We start from the raw sequence: 15,258 nt of genomic DNA on the forward strand, positions 1-15,258 counted from the left end.
AGCCCATTATCACTTATTCTGAAACCAGCTCCGTTGTCTGCCCAAAGAACCGGAAGTTCGGTAGTTCGATCCCCGTTCACGCCTCACCATGAAGGAGATAAAACAAAGCCTTGTCGGCTCCGAGTCAGTTTACAGTGTCTGAGAGAGGTATTCATGTTAAATACTTGCCACGTTGTAGGTTCGAAGAATCGTATGAACTTACTTCAGGTATGACAGGTACTGGAGACAGATGTATAAAGACTTGCCAGAAGAAACGGGTTATTGCAATGTTTATAGAGACATCCTTCAGTGGAAGTAGACACTATTATAAAGTATATAATTACCTGTGGAATTTGGGGTACAGGTTATATTAAATATTGTACCAAAACCCAACGGTTACATGGACTTCATTGAGCACTGTTGATCCAGGCAATAAGGAACAACCTTATCAGAAACCTCCGGAAACAAGAGATGGCATCCAAGGAGGTTTCTAACTGTGACTAATACTTGCCTGACTCACGTCATGTCCATTGTGAGATCATGACGCTAGACGGCAAGATTGTAAATTCGTATTGGTTATATTCTGCGAAAAACCTGTTTTGAAAACAAACTAACCCAATATACCAAGTTTCTTAGGATTAATTCCACAATTCAAGGACTCTTGTTTGCATTGTCAAATAGACGCAAATATAAGATGTCAGGACGTGACATTGCTGGCCAACTGAGAGACAATGCGGGATTTTTAATATGAATATGACTCAGACAGAGTATATTTACTTCGAAGACATGTCTTTGTGTTATACCGTTAATGCCGAGCGCAAGACAAGGTTAACAATGTTAAAGCAAGATGAGTAACATGTTAAAGCATTGTTTGTAATGACACGACCGGCCATCAAACCACCGAACTTCCGCTCTCCCGACAGATACTCTCGCTTCGCACCACCCCACACGCCACACACAAGACCAAAACTTACACAAACACAACGATCACCTGTACTGTTTACCAATACAACCAGTATATAAGCCAACAAGGCCTGTACATTCCAAGGCTGCCCCCGGTCTCTGTAGGTCACGGCGCATCTTACACTTCACGTTGCAGATCTTGCTCCATTAATGTGTTTTATCTATCCTTATACATCACTGACAAAGACTAAAACACACTTTATACCAGAGTTCACCACCCTTTGTATATAGCTTGCACACCAAATATAAACCAATTTTAGTCTAATTAACATCGTACAAACGATTGACATTTCATACCCACTAGACCAGGAGGCGGTCAATAAAGAGTAATACATATTAAGTATGCTCACATAAGATAATGTTATTCAGTAGCTTGGCAACTGTTATGTCAATACTCAACTGCAGTCAGGTGTTGCCAGTTATTCCCAAACACGGAAGTAGGTCACCTTCAGAAACATAGCAACCAAGTGACGTAGCCTCGTCATTATACATAATCAATATGTAACCGAAGTATGAAGGGATGAAATTGCATCGTGAATACTACTGCTTTGATGCAACTCGGCAATTTGTGAATAGGTCATATACTTTTTGTCAACTACAGATTCAAATGAAGGAGCCTTGGTGCTCATAGCGTATCCCACCTGTGTGACTGATGGAGATTCTTACACAATGAACCTCCACGGATACTCTTTGAAACATTATCGACGGGCCTATTTATAACTTTGCAAATGGCGTGTAAAAGTCTGAAACCACCCAGGCCTTACATCACAGGGAGAACATCAGCGCTTAAAGTGGAGGAGATTGTTAACATTCTGAGGAGTCCAGATGAGAGCAAGACCATCCAGACTGCCCCCGCCACACCTCAGGGAGGACAGGTGTACCTCTATAAGATAGCATCGGGTATGAGAGAAGGTGAGTCAGTTGTGTTCACGCTTAATGCTAACATGAGGCAGGGATCGATATATAGAAAAAGGTTAATAGTCCATGGAAAACTTATATTATGTATAATATAATTTGAATTCAAAAGGTTTGTTAAACACACACGATGAATGTCCTCAAAAACCACATGTATATACATGTAGGTTTCCAGTATTTCTCTGCATGACGTGATAATAGATTTTATGTTCGCTAATATTGTTAACGAGTAACTGCCATGCATAATAAACCTCCAGTGACATCTTCATATTGTTCTCCAAATGGGTTAAATTTCATTAACAAGGATGCTATAATGTCACAGAGATATTTTAATTGAAGTTGCGTTTATATTGTAGCATATGCATGTTACTCGCTAGGAGAAGTTACTTTGCAATTTAACAAAACAATTTAATGAAATGTAAAATCAAATGACAAATTAAACTTCCGGGGATCGAACACGTAATCTTCGTATCTGCAGCCCAGTGAGTGTATCACTAGGCGACAGAGGCGGTTAAATGTTTTCAAGAATGTATTGTTCAAGTACCCTTACGCTAGCAACACATATTGTAGGCCCATATTGGCGCCCCTCAGTTTAATCCCTTCGATTCCGGTCTTAACTCTCATAAAGACCCTCAGACGTGTTTTATCCTACACATAAATCACTGCCAATTCAGCTCAATCGTCCATATCATTATTTCAACTACTAATATATTCTGTTTCTGTTCTTCTCTCTCTTTTTATCCCCTTTACAATAACCGTGTACTTTAACGAACATTTATCCAATGTTTACATGTAGGAAGTCAATTGTTCAACTGATCAATATAAGCTAAACAAGAATTTGTATTGTTTTAAGGTATGTGGTTTAAGGTATGTACACCCATATGCCCGATGACATGATATTTATCATTACAACCTCTAATACAACATATATGCATGACCTTACAGTTCTATGAGTGTGGTGTGTCCGTTGGCCCATGACAAACAAAGTCGACTTTGCATTTAGGTTTCATTAATTAATACCTACACCACACGTGACACACTAACATTCAAAGCTTCTTGACGGACGGTTCATCGTCAGGATAACAACAACGCTTGCAATGTCATGAGACTCATGATGTTACATTATATTTACAGACGTGTGGAAGGACGACAAATATCACTTCAGAAGTGATGGAACCCGGAAGCAGCCTAGCTCAAGTCCAGTCATAGTGAAGCAGTACCACAAGGCTTACACCGAGGACAAGGCAACAACAAGGGCCTTTGTCAGAGAAGCATCGTATCTGTACAACCAGCCTCTGAAACACGTCCTAGTGCAATATATCGGGGACCACACACAAGCACAGCCTGCTCCTCAACGTAAGAAGCGTGGTCAACAGACAGTTAATTCCCCAGGTTACAGTAAACGTAGAAAAGTAGAATCAACTGGTGGAGCTGTACAGTCGGGTGTCACGGAGAACACTAACTCAAACCTGGACCCTGAAGATCATTCATCACCGACAGAATTGGAAGACAACGGTAAATCAAACACTATTCTAGGTGTAACATTGAATGAAGCAAAGGTGTCAGAGACTGAAACAAAGAATGATCATGACACAAATCAGAAACGCAGCAGGACAGGAGATCATAGAGGTGATGATGACATTGAATATTTGGGTACAACGTCAGGCTCCCCTGTCAAGAAACTCCGTTTGCAGCCTCAAGTTGACAATGACAACACAGTTGTAACCTGTGTCACTAACACACCCTACGCTTATCTGTACACATTTCTAGAAGATGTAGAAAGGAATCGTGATGTGATAAGGGTCGTGCAACAGGTTTTATCTTTATCAAGGTTCTGGAACAAGGACTGTACCAACAAAGACAACGCATGCTTGTCACTCATTGAAGAGGTCGACAAGAACTGGAATCTAGATGCAATAAAAGCAAGGAACTGGGTTAAATGTTCTGTAAATACTGACGTTCTGAGCTTGAACCAAGACCGGTCAGTTTACATAAACCTCATCGCAGCAGTACTTGTTGGAGCATGCCATACCAGGACTGAAGTACAGGACTTTTTGAAAACACTGAAGGATCCTCCTTCACACCCGCAGCATGTACAAGAGGACGTCCCCCTGTCACGTAACTGTACATACACAGTTGGCTGCTACACCATCAGAGGAGATGTTCTGTCTCGCCTGGAAACCAACGACTGGCTGACAGATGAAGTAAGTAGTCCATCTGCTCTATTTACACAATCACACAAACTACATGCGTAGTTAATTATCCAAGAAAATCATTTCATAGAGCATGGGAGGCTTTCGATTTCATCAAATGATGTCAGTATTAGGTATTAACTGAGGGCGTGAGGGTGGTGAGTGGTTCAGTCACGTAATACTCATTGAAAGTGCCTTGATGTAGGCAAGGTAGAGCGTGAGTTTGGTTAAACGCCTCTTTGAACAGTAGTGTCATGGTGAGTTGGATTAAATTATGAAGAAATTCCAAAGTGAAGCATATCTTAGACGTTTACCACTTTGTTGATTCCCATGGCGAATCTGCAAAGCGAAATGCGGCGCCTTGGACCATGAGCCCCCGTCTTAAGATTAATACAGCAACGTTTGACAGTTTCTTCTTTTTACACCAGTATTAGTTAACCATCAATTAATATAATAGTGCTAATTATCAACTCATTGTCATGCATCTCGATTATGCAATGATAACACTACTCACCTGCAATGGGCATTGTGCACAAAATCTAGTACATCATCAGTTCAATTGTCAGTCATTGCTAACAGTCGAGATATTCTCTTCATGATGGATATGTGATGTGCAGCGGATCCTGCTTTGATTTGAAATTACAAGCGTTCCCTTTGAAGCGAAAGCATTGGGGCATTAAACAGTATAATAAATATTCTAATAAATGAACTCTTACCTGTCCAGATCATGGACACATACCTGCATCTCCTGGAGAGAGAGTGGTGTTCCCGTGTCAGCTTCCACTGCCTGGTGCTGCCTACAGAGACAATCCTTCTGTGGGAGGCAGGACAGTACACAGACAGGATAAGGGGGAAAGATGTGAGTGACGTGAGATTTATATATTTCCTATGATTCTGTCATTCCGAGTGTACCTTTGCATGTCCACCCTACCAAGAACATGGGCAAGACTCGAAAGATACTTTGTAGTAATTGTATATTTCTTGTGATAACATATGATTCGTCTATGCCATGATTGCGTATTCAGTGTGATAGTAATTGCCACTTGCAATTGTGCACATGATTGATTTATGTACTGCAATGTGTTTCGATTGAGTCAAAGCGAGTAACCCCATTGATCATAATGCTATTCGTTTTCTATATGCAGTTACAAAAGCAGATATTGCACATGAACATATTCATCTTGCTACATATCATTGTACGAAGTGAAAATCTGGTTGTCAGAGAGAGTTCTTTAGAAGTTCTCAGTACCAAGTTCATGATATCAATTCACTTATATCTCTGTTACTACACCATATCCATCTTATGTGAAGCACATATTTTTGGATATATTGATCATACACCGAAAAGGCATTTGTTGTGAACTTTCAGGAAAATTTGACAAACTATACGTGGATCTTAATGCCAGTGAACATGCCGCGTAATCAACATTGGGTGCTACTGGTGGCTAATGTCAAGGATGGTACAGTGGGCGTGGTCAATTCTAAACCCGCCTTAGATGTGGAGGACACAGTTGTACAACACTGGAGGTAGGTGGACAGAAGTAGATAAAAAAAGCCAGGGCGTGTGGCTGCACATAATAGATAAACATGATTATATTTCAATATCAAGAATGTATTTCTATTTGGTCATTATGCAAATCCTTTAAAACCAAGCTATCCAATTTGAAATGTTGATTTGTCAAAAACAAACATGAATGTAAATAAGACCCATTTAAAAACTACACTCACATTTGTAGCTTTTACTTTTGGGTAGAAGATATAGAACAACTTGTTAACAGGGTTACTCAGTTCCCCAAATGGGTGCACTGTGGGAATGATTTAAATGCCATAAATACAGTTATGTCACTCATTCATTTAAACCATAACATCTGTATTTGCTAACATTAAACCTAATGATGGACAAAGCAGGAGAGAACATCAGAAATGTCAGGACCGGATATTTTAGGCACTGCTGTATTAACCTTCTGCTCTACCTTTACTTTAACACCAGTCCACATGAGTTGAAGACTTTATCGCCATCGAGTAATATACATGTATTCCTCAGGCTCTTTGTAAACCACTTGAAATCTACGTCTAAGGAAGGGAGCAAGTCATGGATGAAGAAACAGTACCCAGTGATAGAACAGTCTGATGGACACAGCTGTGGTATATTCGTTCTGATGGTAGGTTGGTTTGTAGCTATGTTTTTGATATGAAAGGCAACATGTGTCTCAATAACCACGTATGAAAGATACCTTTTCATTTCTAACTTTCATATTCTCAGGCTGCTGATGCAATTTTGGCGGAGAAGTCTCCAGGCATCATGAGGAACTGTCACGTTGAGAAATACAGGCTGTATGTACTTCAGAGGATACTACAGTATGCCAAGAACAAGGGAGATGTACAGGGTGGAGGAAATCACATGATGGCAGTTGATGGACAGGGTAATGTCACAAACGAAATTCAAACTGTAACACTGGAGACAAGAGATGTACTGGAAAATAGCTGTACAATGACAACAGAACAAGGAGGTCCAACTATTCATGAAGAGGATGGACATGAAACACATGAAGGAACCGACTGTGCTATCGCCATTGAAGAAAGTATGCATTCTGGAGATCATTACTATGTTACGTAATTGTAAGGCGTTACGCAAGGTATTATATTTTAGATCTACATGTGCAATGTTGTACACTACTTTCTTATAAACGTTATTTGTTTTCACAGATACAGAGGACTATCCATGTTTGGATCAACACCTGTTGCATAAGCAGAAGATGGCGTGTTTGTTAGTGGTTGCTTTGGCGGAGAATAACCTGGAGGAGAGGATGCTATGGGCAGGGTCTGACACAGGGACTCGCGTGGAAAGAGAAACTTACAAAAAATATATTATTTGGGCACTCAAGGTTTTTGACATCAATGAAAAAGAATACACTGAAAATATGATGAAACCTATTTTATCCCAATTGGCGGGATGCTGTCTCCATCACGAAGGAGGCTCATATAGAATAAGAAATCATGAAGTAGCAATAAAGCTAAGAGAAATACTGCTCAGTGATGTGAGACAGTTGGTTGAAAGGATGGATCTCGAGTTCATATTTCATTATGTGACATCTAGCGGTGATCCAACCGAAGAGGAACAACTAGATGTGCCTTTTAAAATCGAATTGAAACATGATGATCTGCATATTGTAGCGAAGCGTTTTGTTGCAGCTGTACATGGCAGAAAGTTTGCCTTTGTGTGCATGCATTCCCTATTCCAGGTAGAGGCATTTGTTAATATGGTTTGGGAGAATCTCTTGCAAAATCTGAACAAGGACAGATCTGAACTGTTGAAAGTATTGTCAAAAAATGACATTATATATGGATATTCCTTTCTGTTTTGGGCGAGCATCACAGACAACTCGAATTTGCTGAAGAAAGCATTGAACAGTGTTCAGTTTAAGGTAAAGAACACAGAGAAAGCTTTGTTTGGAAGTTGCTTTGGGAGTAGTTTGGCCAACTTCGAGTACATTTGTTCCAAAAATAACTTGAAGTTGGATACGTTGTCTATGCCGGTACCCAAACTCCCAAGACCTCTTATCATCAAACTGCAGTTGGCAGTTGTAGATGATCTGAGAGTAAAGTTTGGTAAATGTTCACTTCTGGACATTGCCTGTATGGGTGGGTTGTCTACAGTGGCTTCCAGACTGTTACATTTGATGAAGACGAGCAAGAACAAGAACAGTTCAAGAAAGAATACATATGTACATTATGCAGCCATGTGTCAAAAGGGCAAAGATATCATGGATATAGTTATAAAGAAGGGAAAACGTAGCATCAATATCATAGGTCCTGAAGGATCAACACCTTTACATTACTCATGTGCAGTTGGAAATGTTAGCATTGTAAGCTACCTGTTACAGGAATCAGTGGCAATTGGTAATCCAAACAAGAAGGGTGAAACTGGACTTCATTTGGCATGTATATATGGGAATGCAGAAGTTGTTAAAATGTTATTACAGAACAAGGGAATAAGTCATGTGACAGATAATGCTGGCCGCACACCTCTACATGATGCAGCCTGGCAAGGACATAGGGAGGTTGTGGAGGTGTTATTACAGAACAAGGCAAATGTGGATGAGAAACGTGATGATGGCAGCACACCTCTACATGATGCAGGCTGGCAGGGACATAGGGAGGTTGTGGAGGTGTTATTACAGAACAAGGCAAATGTGGATGAGAAACGTAATGATGGCAGCACACCTCTACATGATGCAGCCTACAAGGGTCATAGGGAAGTTGTGAGGGTGATATTACAGAACAAGGCAAATGTGGATGAGAAAGATGAGGAAGGCAGCACACCTCTACATGATGCAGCCTGGCAGGGACATCGGGAGGTTGTGGAGGTGTTATTACAGAACAAGGCAAATGTGGATGACAAACGTGATGATGGCCGCACACCTCTACATGATGCAGCCTGGCAGGGACAGAGGGAGGTTGTGGAGGTGTTATTACAGAACAAGGCAAATATGGATGACAAACGTGATGATGGCCGCACACCTCTACATGATGCAGCCTGGCAGGGACAGAGGGAGGTTGTGGAGGTGTTATTACAGAACAAGGCAAATGTGCATGAGAAAGGTGATGATGGCCGCACACCTCTACATGATGCAGCCAGGAAGGGACATCGGGAGGTTGTGGAGGTGTTATTACAGAACAAGGCAAATGTGGATGACAAACGTGATGATGGCCACACACCTCTACATGATGCAGCCTGGCAGGGACAGAGGGAGGTTGTGGATCAGTTATTACAGAACAAGGCAAATGTGGATGACAAACGTGATGATGGCCACACATCTCTACATCTTGCAGCCTACCGGGGACATAGGGAGGTTGTGGAGGTGTTATTACAGAACAAGGCAAATGTGGATGACAAACGTGATGATGGCCGCACACCTCTACATGATGCAGCCTGGCAGGGACAGAGGGAGGTTGTGGAGGTGTTATTACAGAACAAGGCAAATGTGCATGAGAAAGGTGATGATGGCAGCACACCTCTACATGATGCAGCCAGGAAGGGACATCGGGAGGTTGTGGAGGTGTTATTACAGAACAAGGCAAATGTGGATGATAAACGTGATGATGGCCGCACACCTCTATATCTTGCAGCCTACCGGGGACATAGGGAGGTTGTGGAGGTGTTATTACAGAACAAGGCAAATGTGCATGAGAAAGGTGATGATGGCCGCACACCTCTACATGATGCAGCCAGGAAGGGACATCGGAAGGTTATGGAGGTGTTATTGCAGAACAAGGCAAATGTGGATGAGAAAGATAAGGAAGGCTGCACATCTCTACATCGTGCATCCTACCAGGGACATAGGGAGGTTGTGGAGGTGTTATTACAGAACAAGGCAAATGTGGATGACAAACGTGATGATGGCCGCACACCTCTACATCTTGCAGCCTACCGGGGACATAGGGAGGTTGTGGAGGTGTTATTACAGAACAAGGCAAATGTGGATGACAAACGTGATGATGACCGCACACCTCTACATGATGCAGTCTGGAAGGGACATCGGGAGGTTGTGGAGGTGTTATTACAGAACAAGGCAAATGTGGATGGTAAACGTGATGATGGCCGCACACCTCTACATGATGCAGCCTGGCAGGGACACAGGGAAGTTGTGGAGGTGTTATTACAGAACAAGGCAAATGTGCATGATAAACATGATAATGGCAGCACACCTCTACATGATGCAGCCAGGAAGGGACATCGGGAGGTTGTGGAGGTGTTTTTGCAGAACAAGGCAAATGTGGATGATAAACGTGATGATGGCCGCACACCTCTACATCTTGCAGCCTACCGGGGACATAGGGAGGTTGTGGAGGTGTTATTACAGAACAAGGCAAATGTGCATGATAAACGTGATAATGGCAGCACACCTCTACATGATGCAGCCAGGAAGGGACATCGGGAGGTTATGGAGGTGTTTTTGCAGAACAAGGCAAATGTGGATGATAAACGTGATGATGGCCGCACACCTCTACATCTTGCAGCCTACCGGGGACATAGGGAGGTTGTGGAGGTGTTATTACAGAACAAGGCAAATGTGGATGAGAAAGACGATAAAGAAGAAACTGCTTTACAAAAAGCAGAGGCACAACATCACGATGATATTGCAAGGATTATAACTGAGGCAACAAATATACATGACCTGACAAGCAACCATAGTACAATTATGGATAGGTAAGAGCAATATGGAAATGATGCTTGAGTTGACAGCCCAAACACATATATTGTATACGCTGTTTTGCAGAACAGTTTTGAAACCTCACGAAACCATATGAGACCTCGAAGAGGACAGTACCATCAGACATATATCAAATATCTATTTCAGCTAAAAAAGAATATGGACAGAGCATTTCTACAAGGCCCCCGAAACAACATACTAAAAGTCCCAAATCAATCAATCAAATATGTGATGAGAGACCAACAGTGTATTGATATTCCATGTCTGTCCATGTCTTGGAGGTCATCTTGGATTTTTGGGCCAGTCAGTTAGTGTGACAAGTTTTATGCATATATGTCCCAGCACACTGTTTCAGAGATAAAAGCTTCCACAGCCTAACCTCATATTTAGGAAATGTGTCGGCCATCTTGAAATTGCCAGCCATCTTGATGTTTTGTAGATTTGTCAATAGTCGAAAACGATCAATAGTTGTGAATATCTTTTTAGAAACGTAATATGGCTATTTTGCAACACAACACATGCTGTTTTTCATCAAAACATTGAACCTCATCTGAAATAAGGAAAATACTATTGACAGATGGTTGCCATATTGGATTATGTAAATTAGACATATTTCCCAAACTGGGATTGCTTGGGACTTTAAGTATGTTGTTTTGGGGACCTTGTAGAAATGCATTGTGATGAAATGAACTCTATTGCTATTTGTTCCAAGTGTAACCTTATTCTCCATGGGCTACATATGTCAATGGGGACTTTGCCAAAACACTGAAATTATGTTAACCAATATTTGAACTTAATTAGGCTTCACTGTGTATAATATTGAATGATTCGTTGGTTTACGTTTATGAGTATGTGGGGCTTCCATTTAGTTTGGAGTATTTTTCATTAGATACGAATTCGAAAGCGCTGGAGGCTTTTACATCTTGATTTTGTATTATATGTCACAATAGCATCACTATTTTGATTAAGTCCTATTTTCTCTGAAATGTTGTGTCAAGTGCATGTGGTATTGTTTCAGGGTGACAACCGATGGCCAGTTTCTTATGAAATCATCGTCAGTTCCACACGGAAGCTATAACAATGGCGGTTGGCTTACATCCACACCACCAACATCAACGTGTCCCGTGAACCACACATCAGTAGAATTGCCAGGGGTTTATGTTCCGAGTCAACTGGGACAAGCAGTTTCCACAGACAGACAAAGTGTTATGGAAGAGATCGCCTTGCAGTCATCCCAACCATATCATATAGACGGAAATCTTAACAACCTCCTTACAGATCCTGCATACATGGAGATACGTTCACCCAATCAAAGATCAGAAACCATATATGGAATCTCAAGTCATGTTCCCACCTATGTCCATGCTCCAGTAGTTGGTGACACACTGCCTAGTTCAGATACCACTAGTAATTCTGAGAATACCATCATTCACTACACTGAGTCTGGGGAAAAGATAGAGCTGCTGCAGCTCTAAAAGTGGTCTAGAAAGGAGTTATCATTGTTATTATGATGTGTCCAATGTTACAGTATACATATACAGTTTTACAACCTCCATTAGGGGTCAGTCGTCCGAATTCGGTTTGCAGAAAATAACGAGTTATTTGTGAAACCCAAGAGCACGCGTATGGTGCTGACAAACCTAGAAACATAATCTGAGCGAACCTGGATTCGAACCCACAATCATAGGTATCTGGTGTACCCAAGGGACGCAACTCTGCACAGCGAATCGCGGCGCCTTAGACGACTGGGCCACCCGTACCCCCGTGGGAGTGATTTGTGTCAATGTAGTTTTGACGTTTCTGTTCGCATCTCGATTCCATAAAAAACCCATTGTACGTTACAAATTCTAGGAACATGGCTAACTTTAATGTTTAGAAGATTACATAACAGTTTCTTACAAATGTTTATAACTGGACATATGCAGATTTTAGTGTGTTCCGAACTTTCTTAAAGCAAAGTGTTTTGTTGAAATTAGTGGGAGTGAGTTCAGATTGACGTACACAATGAATGTTTGCAGCTACATGTCGCTGTGTAAAATATGTACTTGCAGGAACACGTGGGTGTCTTCTATCATAGTCGGTATTGTCACTTTGATTTGTTTCTGCACCATTTCCAGGGTCAGAGTTGTGAAGTCTCACACCCAATACGAAGCCATGTAACATGTTGTACATGCAATATAGACTTTAAAGTATGTTCACGGTGACCTCATATTCAGGAATATAATGATTGTTTTATTTCAAAGCAATTTATCCTATTAATTTCCATGATGTCTTGGCACACATGAAAATGCTAAGATCAAATAGAATTCTTTGAGCTGTGTCCCTTAAACAAATACAGACTTTATAGTCATGGGGAAAACCAACCGGTATTACATTCTTCCATGATATCTGACATATTCTTATGTGACATTATGTGATAGATCACTGAACGAATCCCCGTAAGACATCGTTTTCATTACAAACTGTGTATCTGAAAACGTATCTAAGGAGCGATTGATGTTGGAAGCACTATTGTACTAACATTCATGGTGTAATTTATATACTTTTATCATCAGATAACTCTTGTTAGTGCTGCATTAGTTAAATGGCCTTGTATGTATTGCCCATAGTTGACCCATTGTATAACCCCTGTGTGACTGTAGACCTACAATTATGTTTTACAATAGAAGTTGTTCTTTATTCATTTGTATTTTGTGCTGATTTACTGATTTGGCAATATAGTTTGAACCGTTTTCTATTATTGTTACCTGAATGCTCGACATGGGTGTTTTGAGTTCAATTTATAGTCCCCAAAGTTAAAAGGTAGAACTAATCAAGATCCAGGTCGAATTCAAATATTTCGGAGAAGTCGAACTATTTCTTTGGTCCCCAGGAGTTCGAGGCAATTGGGTCCGATTGTTCCTTTATGTGTATATATCTGAATATGTATACAGTTAGAAAAAGGTGCTTATCCAAACGCAGTGAAGTCAAACAGATTGAGCCATACCAGTGCAGCGTGTATCATAATCAGAATCAATCACAAACTATATTCATGCACTATCCTGATCTAAATATACACTTTCCCTGTGAAAAAGACAAATAAGTGTCTTTGTTAATTATAATCAAATAAAGAAAATACGCAAAACCAAATCAAAACAAACTAACAATTGAATGAAGTTATCCAGGTTACATGGCCTAAATAAGCATCATGTTTTGCAAGCACAATACATGTGTGATGATCAAGCCTGCTAGAATTGTCATCATACACCATTGCATTTGTAAATACCTTGCTCTGAAATAAAGTGGGCTAGACCACCACCATTGTCAAATATCTTATAAACACAAACTGCATGTCTGAAGAATATGGCTATTTTTGCTGTCCATTAACTGTACAAATTTTCTTTGTGATGGATACGTATAATAATAGTTAGGCAGGTATTTGATTCTTATATCCTCATATACTGGACATATCAATAAAACATGGTATTCATTTTCTTGGTTATATTTGCAGAAAGGACACATCGATGTTAAAGCATCATTATCTTTGGAATGTCTGTATAATTGTATAGTGAGGGTATGTATACCACGCCTGAACATCCTAAAGCATCTGCGTAAAGGGAGAGAGTATCTGCTCAGTAACGTTTAAATATGGTGCTCTTGTTACCCCGCCTGTGTAGGAGTGGGGTATTCATGTTAAAACTTCGGCATGGTGTATCAGTGGCTTGTTCTGTAAAAACGACATGAGCAGACACACATACATAAACACACACGCGTGCATGCACGTCACTTCATATAAGTGCAATATTCTTGAACGCAACGTTAAACCTCAAACCTCATTTTGCCTTGCCTCACCTCTACAGAGAATGAATCAAATAAGGGAAAAAAATAAAAAATGCCTCCTTATTTATGCTCGGCAAACGTATACTGAATATTGTTTGTGAAGTCAGGTCTGAAGATTTTCGGGGTACGAGTGGCCCAGTCGTCGAAGGCGCCGCCTTTTGCTGTGCAGAGTTGCGTCCCTTGGGCACGCCAGGAACCTGTGATTTTGGTTTCGAATCCCGGTTCGCCGAGATTATGTTTCTAGGTTTGTCAGCACCATACCCGTGCTCTTGGGTTTCACCGAAGTGGTAAACATCTGAGACCTGCATCACGTCGGGCTTCCCTCTCACATTAAGCTGTCACGCCATGATATAACTGGAATACTGTTAAAAGCGGCGTTGAACCCAACTCACTCACTCACACACTCTGGATATTTAATTAGAAAGGAAATTAGATTCAGCCCCACTCACACCCGACATTGACGAAACATGGTGATTGTTCCTTGCCGATCTCAAATTATCAAGATTTCATTTCAATTACATGTTATCGCAAGCCGTACTGCCACCGCCGTTACAAACATTATCCTGTCTTGTATCAAGTCAACAAAGTCAGTTGTAGACAATGCCAGGGATAGAAAAGGTTGAATAATGCATACAACGTTTACGGTAGCTGGTCAAAGGGAGGCAACTCTGTTTTCAGATATTATGTTAGCATTTGAAAAGTACGGAAGTTATCCTGACGAGACCTGGATACTGTTGGTAAAACGCTTACAGGCGTATTGTCAATAGAGGCATCACCTGTAGTTGTTCGTACTGGGCTAATATGACTTTGTGTCTGAATGTGGCAAATGTACATAATAAGGACGAAAGGTATAATGAAATGAAGTGCACTGATGTTTAAACGGCTTTAAATGTTGTGTTTTGTGTTGAACTCATTTTCCAGAATTGAAATAGTATTTTCCTGTTTTAAATCATACCATGAAGCAAATTTGTTCTTTATCTCATGTACATGAAACTTGGATCTTTTGATCACCACAACAATTGTACTTGTAACCTATTGTTCAGGTTGTGAGAAAGGGAGAGAAAACGTATACGCTTACTTATGCTATTTCTAGTGATATAAACAGAAGGATGTGCAGAGTTGCGTCCCTTGGGCACGCCAGGAACCTGTGATTTTAGTTTCGAATCCCGGTTCGC

General features: G+C 40.8%; 1 protein-coding gene across 2 annotated transcripts; it reads left to right on the forward strand.

The window, feature by feature from the left end:
* Positions 1–1,453: 1,453 nt before the first annotated feature.
* Positions 1,454–13,733, forward strand: LOC125376912. Of its 2 annotated transcripts, XM_048389451.1 has the most exons (7): positions 1,454–1,854; positions 2,992–4,061; positions 4,774–4,908; positions 5,419–5,576; positions 6,094–6,211; positions 6,313–6,631; positions 11,283–13,733. In XM_048389451.1, the coding sequence occupies exons 1-7, from the start codon at positions 1,671–1,673 to the stop codon at positions 11,285–11,287; spliced, it is 1,989 nt and encodes a 662-aa protein (XP_048245408.1). In that variant the 5' UTR covers positions 1,454–1,670; the 3' UTR covers positions 11,288–13,733. The 2 variants fall into 2 exon arrangements, with proteins under 2 accessions (XP_048245408.1, XP_048245409.1); XM_048389452.1 differs by lacking the exon at positions 6,313–6,631.
* Positions 13,734–15,258: the final 1,525 nt, after the last annotated feature.

The sequence above is a fragment of the Haliotis rufescens genome, unplaced genomic scaffold, assembly GCF_023055435.1.
Source record: "Haliotis rufescens isolate VD_foot unplaced genomic scaffold, xgHalRufe1.0.p SCAF_8, whole genome shotgun sequence".
Lineage (NCBI taxonomy): Eukaryota > Metazoa > Mollusca > Gastropoda > Lepetellida > Haliotidae > Haliotis > Haliotis rufescens.